General features: G+C 42.6%; 5 protein-coding genes across 5 annotated transcripts; all 5 read left to right on the top strand.

Annotated features, from left to right (window-relative positions):
• Positions 1 to 74: 74 nt before the first annotated feature.
• RhiXN_06216 (Transposon Ty3-G Gag-Pol polyprotein) lies at positions 75 to 698 on the top strand (the record flags this gene model as incomplete). The annotated part of the gene is made up of 1 exon (XM_043326032.1): positions 75 to 698. The coding sequence occupies one exon, from the start codon at positions 75 to 77 to the stop codon at positions 696 to 698; it is 624 nt and encodes a 207-aa protein (XP_043181464.1).
• A 609-nt stretch (positions 699 to 1,307) lies between these two features.
• RhiXN_06215 (Reverse transcriptase (RNA-dependent DNA polymerase)) lies at positions 1,308 to 1,619 on the top strand (the record flags this gene model as incomplete). The annotated part of the gene is made up of 1 exon (XM_043326031.1): positions 1,308 to 1,619. One exon carries the CDS (start codon positions 1,308 to 1,310, stop codon positions 1,617 to 1,619), a length of 312 nt encoding a protein of 103 aa, XP_043181463.1.
• A 1,274-nt stretch (positions 1,620 to 2,893) lies between these two features.
• RhiXN_06214 (Retrotransposable element Tf2 protein) lies at positions 2,894 to 6,884 on the top strand (the record flags this gene model as incomplete). Its single annotated transcript, XM_043326030.1, has 5 exons — positions 2,894 to 3,053; positions 3,183 to 3,535; positions 3,590 to 3,693; positions 3,747 to 4,275; positions 5,067 to 6,884. 5 exons carry the CDS (start codon positions 2,894 to 2,896, stop codon positions 6,882 to 6,884), a joined length of 2,964 nt encoding a protein of 987 aa, XP_043181462.1.
• Positions 6,885 to 7,577: 693 nt separating this feature from the next.
• RhiXN_06213 (Retrotransposable element Tf2 protein) lies at positions 7,578 to 7,880 on the top strand (the record flags this gene model as incomplete). Its single annotated transcript, XM_043326029.1, has 1 exon — positions 7,578 to 7,880. One exon carries the CDS (start codon positions 7,578 to 7,580, stop codon positions 7,878 to 7,880), a length of 303 nt encoding a protein of 100 aa, XP_043181461.1.
• A 2,322-nt stretch (positions 7,881 to 10,202) lies between these two features.
• On the top strand, positions 10,203 to 12,023 carry RhiXN_06212 (Retrotransposable element Tf2 protein; the record flags this gene model as incomplete). Its single annotated transcript, XM_043326028.1, has 3 exons — positions 10,203 to 10,351; positions 10,412 to 11,181; positions 11,314 to 12,023. 3 exons carry the CDS (start codon positions 10,203 to 10,205, stop codon positions 12,021 to 12,023), a joined length of 1,629 nt encoding a protein of 542 aa, XP_043181460.1.
• Between the last annotated feature and the right edge of the window lie 1,628 nt (positions 12,024 to 13,651).

Below are 13,651 nucleotides of genomic sequence, written 5' to 3'. Positions count from 1 at the left end.
CCAAGGATTACCGTCAAACCCTTGGTCTCAAAAAAGTACCACATGTATCTGTCTTGGAGTTTGTAAATATTGCTATGGACTCAAACAAGAAACCACTCCTATTCTTAGACATAACACTGTGTGATTTTCCAACAGACCCTATCAAAACCCTCATTGACTCAGGCGCTACCTCCAACTTTATATCCCTGGCCTTAGTCAAAAAGCTAAAAATCCCAAAAACCCTACTTGAAAATCCACAAGTAGTGAGAATGTTAGACAGTACTATATCCCAGACTGGCTGCATTTGGCACCAGGTCCAACTTGCAGTTTTGGCCAACAGCCACCCACACTCCATTCCTTTCCTTGTATGCCCCATAGGGAACACCCCTGCCATCCTAGGCATGACTTGGCTGACTCAGGAGTCACCCCTCATTGATTGGTCCCTAGGTACCATTACTTTCCCTGACCAAGTACAAATAGCCTCAGAGGAAGAAGCAGACCCCAATCTGTTGGCAGACCTTCCCACACAATACCATGAATTTGCCAAAGTATTTGGGGAGGAAGAGTTCAAGGTGCTCCCCCCACATAGGGAGTACAACATTGCAATTGACCTCACCCTGGATGCCAAGCTCTCCCCTGGACCAATTTACAGCATGACAGATGCGGAGTCCAAGGCACTGAAACAACACATTGACAAGAAACTAGCAACAGTGTTGTAGACACACTCAATACCAGGGAATTTATTCCCATTTTCTCAATTTTAAACAAAGGCAATTGGACAACATTTTTGATCACGTGACCCTGGCGCTTATATCATACGCTAAAGCGCCAAGCCACGTCCCCATCCGCGCTTACTCAGCACACATAGCCACCTCCACCTATGACATCACCATGACACGTCAGTGACACGTATGCATGAGTAAGACTAACTGCGGAGCAGGGTTCTTATTTGATACAGTATTGCATATCATGTATTTGTAATTAGTCCACCCTTGTAATATATAAGGAGGCCAACCAACCATGGTAACACCCAGGTTGATTACCTCTTGTCATATCTCCACACTGTACAAGGGCCATACAGCCCAGTAATTACTTAGTCACACGCCTTAAGTGTTGTTCTCACTGTACATACGTAGCTCGCCGCCGCCTTACAGCATGTGGTCATTGTAGTTAGTTAGCTTGTTGTTGTAGGTTAGAACTCCACCGCCTTAAGCAGTACTTTGTATTAGATACATGGCCACAAGCACCTGTGCCCTTGACGTCCCAACAGACATCTAGGACAAACAGGCAAGATTTGCCCCAGTACTTTGTCAGCAGGTGCCCCAGTAATGTTTGTAAAAAAGGCAGATGGTTCCTTACGGCTTGTGGTGGACTACAGAAAGCTCAACAACGTCACACACAAAAATGTCTACCCATTACCAAGGCAGGATGACCTAATGGCTAAAATCAGGCGCGCAAAAATGTTCACTAAACTGGATTTACGTTGGGGTTACAATAACATCCAGATTAAGGAAGGTGACAAATGGAAGACTGCTTTTAGGACCAAACATGGGTTGTTCAAATACCTAGTAATGCCCTTTGGCCTGACAAATGCCCCTGCAGCCTTCCAACACTTTATGAATGACCTGTTCCTGTCATGACCTTCATTGGCATGACATGATTTTATACTATTTTCTACCTTTTTTCCGAGATAGTTTCCTTTTCTGGTATATATTTATGACTCATCAAGATCACATGATATTTGATATATGATGTGAAATTGTAAATGACTCACTATTTAGTACTGTTGTTTTTGATGTGGCTTTCTCCATGTATATAAGCCAGGTCAAGTCGCCGCTAAACAGCAAGACTTGACCTCTTTGTCAATTCACCTAAGTTCTTACCTACCCATTGCCCTGCTCCCTTGTTGAGCCTAGTGCACTTTACTTAAGCATCACTCACCAGGCCTTTGTTGCCCTCTACCCTACATCATACCCCCTGGGCCTTTGTCGCCCCTCTTGTTCTCATAGTCCATTGGTGATAGGGCCACGGACTTTAAACCTACTTGTATCATAGGTCCGAGCTTAGTCGTGACACTAGGTCAAGTCTTTCTTACTCGTACTCTTGTCAACAAACAAGAACTGCGCTTAGATAAGCACCAAAACCCAAAACGGTATCACATTGTAGCCCCTGTGTCATAATCAAAGACAGGAATACGAGTACCAGTACGGTTGCGGGATAGCCCTTTGCCAGCAATCGTCTGCATACCAAGGTGTCCGCACCCTTAGCCATATGCTGTTAGTCAGCCAACCTTCCGCTTACTAAAAACCTGACTAATCATCACGCTCGTACACAGCTGTTGATATTAGTATAAGGATAGTCTAACGCTAGTAGGAAAGCAAACAGTTAGTAGTTTAGCGCTATAAAACCGTTTTATCTATCTGATTGAGTACCAATTTGTATTGGGAACGCACTCTAGTGTTTGATTTTCTAGACCTTATCCTTTTTGCCATCTTTTGGCCCTATTCCGTTGTCACCCGTTATCTCTATCTTGAAAAAACTCTCAACGATATTGACCATATATTAGTGGGTCGTATCAACAATCTCAAAGAACATATTGCTTGCATTGAAGAACCCGGGCTACTCCAAACCATTGCCCATATCAAGCGTCACAAATCCTTTGCTGAGCGCCTCAACAACATCTACAAGGCTGATCTTCAAGAACAAAAAAATCTTATCTCTAACCTTGAAGCCCACAATTGCGACTTAGCTCTCACTATTGAAGAGCAAGAAAGGCTTATCAAGGAAAAAGATAGATTATTAGTTGAGAAAAAATTAGAATTGGACAATTTCCATTGTTCCATCCAAGACATCACCCAAGACGGAAAAGGGAGAATCCATTATTACGAGGAATATGAGTTTTTTGCAGTCTCACATGACAATGCCTGGTTTGGGCGAGATGGGAGAGACTGATTTGACTCCCTCTCAAATCCAATTGGGGTGGTCTGCCCCTTCTTCTCAAACACATACTCCTGCTCCTGCGGCTGTGCCGCCACATGTATATTCCCCCATGTCTTTTGAACATATGTCTGATTGTGAATTATTAAACATGGTTGCCCAAAATATGATTGTTCTAAAAAAAGAGTTCTTGCAATTACAAGGCGCTTATGAAGCGCAACATGATCAAATAGCGTTACTAAGGGCTGAACTCGAAGAACATTGAGACCAATCACGAAATCAACATATCTTCTACTCAACCCAAATCCAAGGAGCCGCTACTTCTATTCAGGCTGTGCAAGATCAGCTTATCCATCTATCTCCCTCTCGATCTACAGGCCCTCCTCCCCCACCTCCGCCTGCTGGCACCAGTACAGCCACAAACATCCCTCCTGCCCCCGCAACATCTTCCTCCGATCTAAAATTTGCTAAACCAAACAAATTTGGTGGCAAAAAGGAAGACGCCCTAAATTTCATTATCACCTGTCAGGCTTATATAAGGGCAAAAGGGGCCAACCAATCCCATGAAGAAAAATTTTTATGGGTTACATCATACTTTGAGGGAGCGGCTGAAGACTGGGTTTGCCCATATAAGAAAGGAAGGTATTTAGGGGTGAAGCGGTCCCCTTATTAGAAGATATTGATGTATTTTGGGCCAAATTCACCAAACATTATGTGGACACCAATTGTGATGAAAAATATCGCCAAAAATGGAACAATTTGCGACAGAAGGCTTCAGTACAAGAATACACTTGAGAATTCCAACAATACTCTGTATCCTTGGGCTATAGCAATGAAACCTTGCGTGACAAATACTACGATGGCCTCAAAAATGACATCAAGGACATCATGCTCTCCACCATGTTCCAATGGCGTCACGCCACAGCTCAACAAGTTTATGATAAGGCAGAAGAGATTGCAAATCATATCAAATCCACTCGCCTGTCCAATCCGTCGGTCTCCACTATTTGCGCCCCTTCCTCTGCTACCCCCACTTCCACTTCCAACCCCACTCCCATTTGTACTTGTCTTAATGTTGGGGACAATGTTTACATGATTGATCCCACCACTCATCGCGCCAAGAAAGGCGCTATCACTTCCATTGTTCAAACAACCTCCGGCAACATGCCAAATGTTAGATGGAATGGGGAAACAAAGGATACTATGATTCCCTTCCCATCTTTAAAAAAGGATGAGCGCCCTGCTGCCGCTGCCCCAGTAAAGCCTATTATTGCCCCTGTCCCTGTTTTAGCTTCAAATTCTAAGGGCCCAGGCCCCATGGACCTTGATGGAAGGGGCTTTGCAAATCTCACCTGTCATGTATGCGGCGGTAAAGGCCACTTTGCACGCAATTGCCCCTCTAAGCCCATGTCTGGACATGTGGCTAATGTTGAATGGTCTTGGGAAAGGCCTAAAGAAGAAAATTGAATCGAAGTTGTCTCTGATGAAGAGGAGTTGGGAAAAGGAAAAGCCAAGGCCGACTAAGGAGTAAGGCACTTGGCTGTATGCTCGCGGATTTGCACCATGTAAACGATAATCTTGAAATATTCTCATTATGTAATTCCTCTCAAATATATGCGTTGTTTATTGCAAATCCGTGTGAATCTCCTAAAACCCAAAAATCCAGCTTTTTGGCTAAACCCTTTCAAGGAAAAGCCATGATTGATTCTGGAGCTACGTTGTGCTTCATACACCCTCTTTTGGTAGAAACCTATCGACTTCCCACCTACCTTCATCCAATTCCTAAAAAACTCCGCGTTATTGATGGCCGAGAAATTGATTCCGGCCAAATCACTCATTTCACTTGTTTCAAATGCACTATTGGTAACCATACCAAAGAACTAGAATGCCATATTTCAAACATTGGCAACCATCAGTTAGTTTTAGGAATGTCATGGCTAAAAAAGCATAACCCCCAAATATCATGGGAAAAACATACACTTGTCTTTAATTCATTATACTGTTCCAATAATTGTCTACCCGCACCTGCTGTTTTAGAACTCAAAGCAGTAGAAGAAATCCCCACTCCCTACCAAGAATTCTCTAAAGTCTTTTCAGAAGAGGAATCATCCAAATTACCGCCCCATTGACCTTATGATATTGCTATCAAGTTGCTCCCTGACGCAAAACCCCAACATGGCCCCATTTATAGCCTAGGTCCAAGGGAGGATGCAGAACTCAAGGAAACTATTGAAAAGCAACTCAAGGCCAGATTGATTCAACCCTCAAAGTCTCCTATGGCTTCTCCAATCTTATTTGTCAAGAAAAAGAATGGAAAGTTACGCATGTGTGTGGACTACCGGCGCTTAAATAGCATGACCAAGAAGAATGTGTACCCTTTACCTTTGCCACAGAATCTTATTGAGAAGTTACAAGGCGCCAAGATCTTTAGTAAATTCGATCTTAAAGCAGGGTACAATTTAGTCCAAATCAAAGAAGGTGACAAATGGAAAACAGCCTTCAAGACAAAATACGGATTATTTGAGTACTTGGTCATGCCTTTTGGGTTAACAAATGCACCGGCGGTTTTTCAAGACATGATGAATGAAATATTCCGAGACCTTTTGGATGTCTATGTCATTATCTACCTGGACAACATTTTAGTATTCTCCTCAAATGAAAGAGATCACAAGGCCCATGTGCGCGAAGTACTAAAGAGGCTACAGGACAATGATCTCTTCTGCAACATCAAAAAATGCCATTTCCACGTCAAAAAAATTGATTACCTAGGGTTCATCATATCAGAGTCTGGCATAGAAGTTGATCAGTCTAAAGTCACAGACGCAATGGATTGGTCAACACCTAAGAATGTCAAAAATGTCCAGGAATTCTTAGGATTTGTGAACTTTTATAGACGATTCATCCCCAACTTTGGCAATATGGCACAACCCTTGTACAACTTGCTCAAGAAAGATAGTGTTTGGAAATGGGACTTGGCAGAACAACAGTCTTTTGAGGGTTTGAAAAAATGTCTTACGTCAGCACCATTGCTCCTACAACCGGATACCACAAGGCAATTCTATGTGGAATGCAACGCATCAGACTATGCAACAGGAGCCATACTATCCCAACGCAACTCTGAAGGGAAATTGGCTCCAGTAGCCTATCTGTCCAAATCCTTATCCCCTGCCAAAAAAAATTACGATATCTTTGACAAGGAATTGTTGGCGGTCATTAGAGCATTTAAAGAATGGCGCCATTTGCTAGAAGGATCTGAATTGCCAGTCCAAGTTCTAACGGATCATAAGAACTTGGAGTACTTTTCCACGTCTCAATCTTTGAATAAACGGCAAATTAGATGGGCCAACTTCCTAGTTGACTACAATTTCCAAATTATCTACAGGCCAGGAGCACAAAACAAAAAGGCAGATATCCTCTCAAGACGCTACAATCTGGTACCCCTTGAAGGGGGGGTAGAGAACCAGGTTCTCCTAAAACCGGAACTTTTTATTGCATCCATAACTCCGGATCAGGAAATCAATGATCTAATTGGCGAGGCCATTTACAAGGATGATTGCCTTAAGGAAATTCTACACAAACTCCAGAACAAGGAAAAGGTCTTAGACTGGGAGTTGAGAGAAGGTTTACTATGGTTTCAAGGAAAAATATTTGTACCAAAGGATGACACTATTAGGAACCTCATCCTGGAATCTAGGCACGATGCATTAGCGGCAGGACATCCAGGACAAGCTAGAACATTAGAACTTGTCTCCAGGAGTTACTACTGGCCATCGCTGAAAAAGTTTGTCAATTCTTACGTCAGCCACTGCAAAACCTGCATCAGGTCCAAGCCAACAAATCAATTACCTGTGGGCCTGTTAAAACCATTGCAAATTCCTGAACGCCCCTGGGAAGACATTGCTTATGATATGATTGTGGGACTACCGGTTTCAGAAGGTTTTGATGCTATCCTGACAGTGATTGATTGATTCTCAAAAATGGTCCACTTCATCCCCACCCAATCCACATTGTCTGCCATTGATATTGCCAACCTATTTGTCACATACATATGGAAGCTACATGGCCTCCCCAAAAGCACAGTCTCAGATAGAGGTCCCACATTTAACGCCAAATTCATTTGTCATCTCTATAAAAGGCTGGACATTAAGCCAACATATTCCACGGCGTATCATCCCCAGACAGATGGACAGACTGAACGCATACAAAGAGAAGCCGAGATCTTTATACGAATGTTTGGGAATCATTGCCAATCAGATTGGGTAGCATTATTACCATTGGCTGAATTTGCTTTAAACAATTTAAAGCAAACCTCCACAGGCAAATCCCCTTTCCAAATTTGTTATGGCTATAATCCAAGATTTTCGGTTGGTCAAAAATCAGACAAGGTAGTTCCAAACGCAGACAAACATGCAGAATTTCTGGAAAAAGGATACGATGAAGTCAAAGCAGCTCTATCATTATCCCAGGAAAGAATGAAGTACTTTTATGATCAAAGACATAAAGACAAAGATGAAATTCAAGTAGGAGACAAAGCCTGGCTGAGTCATCAAAACATATCCACAGACAGACCCTCAATGAAACTCAGCCATAAAAAACTAGGACCCTACTTAGTAATCAAAAGAATAGGATCACACGCATACAAACTTCAATTACCCCACACCATGCGCATACACCCTGTGTTCCATATCAATCTTCTTACTAAATTTCATCCTGACCCTCACGGACGCGACCCTCCCCAACCTGCACCCATTATCACAAAAGAAGGAGAGGAGGAATATGAGGTTGAAAAAATCCTGGATAGCAAATGGAAAGGACGTGGTAAAACAAGGAAACTCTGGTATCTGATTAAGTGGAAAGGATATGATGAAGGAAGCAATTCCTGGGAGCCAATTGATAATGTGGCCAATGCCAAGGAAGCAAAAGAAGAGTTCCATAAGGAGTACCCTGATGCAGTTGGAGCTTGAAGAGGGGGTAATGTCATGAACTTCATTGGCATGACATGATTTTATACTATTTTCTACCTTTTTTCCGAGATAGTTTCCTTTTCTGGTATATATTTATGACTCATCAAGATCACATGATATATTTGATATATGATGTGAAATTGTAAATGACTCACTATTTAGTACTGTTGTTTTTGATGTGGCTTTCTCCATGTATATAAGCCAGGTCAAGTCGCCGCTAAACAGCAAGACTTGACCTCTTTGTCAATTCACCTAAGTTCTTACCTACCCATTGCCCTGCTCCCTTGTTGAGCCTAGTGCACTTTACTTAAGCATCACTCACCAGGCCTTTGTTGCCCTCTACCCTACATCATACCCCCTGGGCCTTTGTCGCCCCTCTTGTTCTCATAGTCCATTGGTGATAGGGCCATGGACTTTAAACCTACTTGTATCATAGGTCCAAGCTTAGTCGTGACAGTTCCGTGATCTCATTGACGTCACCATTGTCATCTACTTGGACAATTTATTGATATTCTCAGAAGATCCTAAGGACCATCCTACCCACATCAGGGAAGTCTTATCACGTCTGATGAAGAATCAATTGTTCTGTAAACTGTCCAAATGCCACTTCCACGTCACAACAGTTGATTACCTGGGCATAGTTATCTCCCCTGCTGGATTTTCCATGGATCAGAAGAAGATTGAGGCAGTCACCTTGTGGCCCCAACCCAGGACAGTTAAACAGGTTCAAGCCTTTTTAGGATTTGTCAATTACCTTTGGAGTTTCATCCCCAACTTCAGCACAGTTGCTTGTCCTCTCCACAACCTCACCAAAAAGGAAACTCCCTGGTCATGGTGTAATTGTTATGGAATGACTAATTTAGACATATGCGCCCCTAATTGCCAATAGTAAATTGTGCGAACTGGAGTAATAATACTTGCTCTATCCAAATATGGGCATGAACATTACTATATTTGGAAACTGGCAGTGCTATGAGACCTTTTATCCTTTATTTCCTCATTGCGCTTGCATATATACATGTTTAATCATGCAAAATGGTTATACTATTGTTTCTATGATTTATAGCATTTTTTGTATCATACATTCATATGTAGGAACGGTACTTACAGACCATAGAACAAGTACAAGTAAGCATGCAAGCGCCGGCGCTTAGTCATTGCAAATAAGCGCCAAAGGTTGGCGGGGCGCGCCAACGCCGATATCTCGGCGGGAAATGGGCATATTACTATGCGGACAAATACCAATAGGTCGGAGGCTCCGGCATCTCACTTCTCAAAAAGGAATCGTCTGATTCTGAGCCAAACTGATGGAGATACTAACCATTTAAGTTTCTAGCTTTTTCTATGAGATCCTACCTTGCCTCAAGGTTATTTTAGCATTCACACTAATGTAATTTAGTCATGTATGCTCTAGAACATTCTGTAAATAGCCTTGGGTCTATCCCACTAGGACTTATTGGGACTAATTGGTCTTTATGTATCAAATAGCTCAGACTGTACCTCTCATGTAACTTCCTCTTTTGTACATCATGTATATAGTTATTTGTTCTCCCTCTGGGGTATATAAAGCCCTTGAGGGAGACTCTTTGAATACATCTTCTTTTCATCCCATTCTTACCCCTTGTGTGAACTTGAAGATCTATTAGATCTACTTTACTTAGTTTAGAGTGTCTTATTTTGCTTTCTTAGCCTCTTAAGCTCACTGAACTTAACCTGTAAGGCATCTTGGCGCATATAGCCTCTAGCAAGGTCCCAACAGATACTGGGTAGCTAGGAAAGGCTCCAGGGCAACCCTGAACCTCTTGAGTAAGTCAGTTGGGAGAGTTTAAGGCCTTGAAAGCGGCATATACACTTTAATTTAGTGCAATCTCAGTCAAATAAATTACTAACAAATCCAGATAAAGTACAGTAGGTAAATAAGACTCAGTACTAACTTTCATACTATAGGTATAAGCATAACCAACCACCTGCATCTACAGTAATTGCTTGATTACTTGTTAAGTGTAGGGATCACCCTGATTACTAACCTAATTTACCCTTATATAGCTAGTCTATTGCCTTTTATATCCATAGATAATTGATCTATTAATCACTTTACTATATTCTGTACTTAATTACATAGTCCCTAAAACCCTACTCTATAACAGTAATCCAGAAGAGGACACATTCCAGCAATTGAAAACCCTTGTCACCAGAAGCCCATTCTTGATCCATTCCAATCCCAATCTACTGTATTACCTAGAGACAGATGCATCAGGAGTAGCAATGGGAGCCATACTTAGTCAAAGGGGTCCTGACAATTGACTACACCCAATTGCATACATGTCCAAGTCATTCTTGGGAGCCAAAGCTAATTACAACACCCACAATAAAGAACTTCTGGCCATCATCAAGGCATTGGAAGAATGGAGGATCTTCTTAGAGGCAATGGATAAACCCATACAGGTATTCACAGATCATCAGAACCTGGAGTACTGGATGCAGGCGCAAACCTTCAATTGAAGGCACACTTGTTGGTGTATTTTCTTGAGCAACTTCAACTTTGAGATCTACCCCTGCCCCAGGAAACAATCAGGGAAACCAGATGCACTATCCAGGAGGTCAGATTACACAGACATACTGCAACAACCAGAAGTCATGTTACCAACAGAAGTCTTTGCCAACACGTCAGAAGAAGAACTCAAAATTGTCACAGAGGTTTGCAATAAACTGAGGGAGGACCCTTCCCTTGAACCCATTATCCAGTTCCTAACTGAAGACGCAGACAACGCCCCTCCATCAATCCGGAAAGCGTATAGAGATTATGATTGGGAAGAGGACCTTCTTTGGTATCAAGGAAAACTAGTAGTCCTGGACTCAGAAATCCTAAAAGAATGGCTGCTCAGGGAATTTCACAACTCTCCCCTAGCGGGCCATCCGGGTCAGCAGAGAACCCTTGAACTCCTAAGTTGTAGCTACTGGTGGCCAGGCATGAAGTCATCCACCAAAGAATGGGTGGAGTGTTGCCCCACTTGTCAATCCAACCAACAAGCCCATGCTCCAGTAATTTCCTTGAAACCCCTTGAAGTCCTGCCATTCCCATTCCACACAATTTCATACAATTTCATCACTGGGTTTCCCAAGTCCCAAGGTCACAATGCCATACTAGTGGTCATAGATTCATTCTCAAAGTTTGGGCATTTTATCCCCACAACCAAGAAGGTCACCGCTAAGGGATTGGCAGATTTGTTCATCACCCATGTGTGGAAATTACATGGATTACCTGTTAGAACTATCTCAGACAGAGGAACCACGTTCACAGGTAAGTTCCTGAGGGCCCTCTACCAACAATTGGGTGTCAAGCCATCATTTTCCTCAGCCTACCACACAGAGTCAGATGGCCAAACAGAGAGGGTGAACCAATTCATTGAGTTCTACCTTTGAGTGTATGTAGCTCCAGATCATTCAGACTGGGCCACATGGCTACCTTTGGCGGAGTACACGTATAACAATGCCAAACATGCGTCCACTGGAAAGTCCCCCTTTGAGCTGGTTTACGGAAGGAACCCAGTTATGAACCCATCCAATGTACCGGCCAATGTCCCCAAAGCAGATCAAGTAGCAGACACTCTTGCCAAGGAATGGAAGGAAGCCAAAGCAGCCCTTAGAATGAGTAAAGAGAAAATGACTAGGGAGAAAGGAACAGTACCTGATTACTCAGTTGGCAAAAAAGTCTGGTTAGATGGAAAGAACGTGGTACTTAGGACCAATTCCAACAAACTAGACCCCAAGCAACTAGGCCCCTTTGAAGTCATAGAAAAAATCTCTAGCCATGCGTACCGCCTGAAGCTCCTGGAAACCATGAAAATCCACAATGTCTTCTATGTGGGATTACTGTCCAAAACCCATGAATCCCCAAGCCAGCCGTTCCCAAACAGACCCCCTCCTGAAACAATAGAAGGGGAAGAAGAATACAAGGTTGAAAAAATCATTGACTCAAAAAGGCAACAGGGGAAATGGTTCTACCTAATCAAATGGAAAGGATATGGCCCAGAAGACAACTCATGGGAACCAGAAGAACTACTTGAGCACAGCCAGAATGAGATCAAAAGCTTCAACCAAGCAAGACTCAGAAAGGCTTGTGACACTGCCAAGAGCCTTTAAGGGGAGGGCAATGTTACACCCTCTTCACACATACCATTGGATTTGCCTGTTTTTTCTGATATTTTTAGTATTTTTTCCGAACTTGATATCTATTGTTTTTCAATCACATGATCTTGGCACTTATTATGCCAAGATGCCGCGCCAAGATGCTGTGCCAAGGGCGCTTAGGAGAAATCCACGCTTCTGCGCAGCCTGCAGCACTCTTCTTATTTCATTTATGTACTTCTTTTCTCACGCGCACAGACCATGTAGATAGCGCCTCTTTGTCTATATATACAGCAGGAAAATCACTTGGAAACCCCAAGTTGATTTACCTTGTCTCATATTCATTGAGGAGAGATCCCCCCAGCCAGCTAAGTAGCCAGCCACTAGTAGTTCAGAAGTTAACCCCTTACCTGCGCTCACCACACCTCCAGGGCTAAGCCCCCTCCAACAACAGTAGTTACAAGTAGGACACCTTAAGTGTTATTAGTATAGCCTTAGTATAGATTAGATAAGCAGTGTCTGTAGTAGTACAGTCTTAAGCACCCGCCCACTAGCAAGTACCCACCTTACAGTGGCGTACAACAATGCCTTAAGCGTTAGTAGTATAGCCTTAGGTAGAGATTACATAAGCAGTGTCTGTATTAGTACAGTCTTAAGCACCTGCCCTATTAGCAAGTACCCACCTTACAGTGGTGTACAACAGGAACCCTGGGAAAACCTCAAAAATGCCAAAGAATTTTTGAAAAAGTACAAAAACAAAATGAAAAAGAAGGCCCTTGGTGCTGCCAAGGCCCTTAGAGGGGGGGCAGTGTTCTAGACACACATATACCATGGGAATTTATTCCTATTTTCTTGAATTTAAACAAAGGCAATCAGACTATATTTTCAATCACATGACTTTGGTGCTTATATCATATGCTAAGCACCAAGCCACATCCTCATCTGTGCTTACTCAGCACACATAGCCACCTCCACCTATGACATCATCATGGCACATCAGTGACACATATGCATGAGTAAGGCCAACTGCAGAGCAGGGTTCTTATTACATATAGTTAGCTTCTTTTCCCACACATGTATATTTGTAATTAGATAGCTTGTAGAATATATAAGGAGGCCAACCAACCATGGTAACACCCAGGTCAATTACCTCTTGTCACATCCCACATTGTACAAGGGCCTTAAGCCCAGCAACCACTAGTTACATACATAGTCACTGCCTTAAGCAGCTTGTTCACTGTACTTAGGTAGTTTGCCATTGCCTGTATAGCCTTGGTTGCTGTAGTTTAGTAGCTTGTTGTTGTAGGTAGCACCCACACTGCCTTAAGTGGTTTTTAGTCACAAGTACATACTGTAATGACCTTCATTGGCATGACATAATTTTTTACTATTTTCTAGCTTTTTTCCAAGACATTTTCCTGTTTTGGTACATATTTATGACTCATCAAGATCATGTGACATATTTGATATATGATGGGAAATTGTAAATGACTCACTATTTGTTACTGTTGTTTTTGATGTGGCTTGCTTTATGCATTTAAACCAGGTCAAGTTGCTGCTAGAACAGCAAGACTTGACCTCTTTGTCAATTCATCCTCACCTCATACCTACCCTTAGCCCAGGCCCCTTGTTGGCCATAAGTG

Source organism: Rhizoctonia solani, chromosome 7 (assembly GCF_016906535.1).
Source record: "Rhizoctonia solani chromosome 7, complete sequence".
Taxonomy (NCBI): Eukaryota; Fungi; Basidiomycota; class Agaricomycetes; order Cantharellales; family Ceratobasidiaceae; genus Rhizoctonia; species Rhizoctonia solani.
Note: the sequence above shows the minus strand (reverse complement) of the source record. Positions and strands in the feature narration are given on the sequence as shown.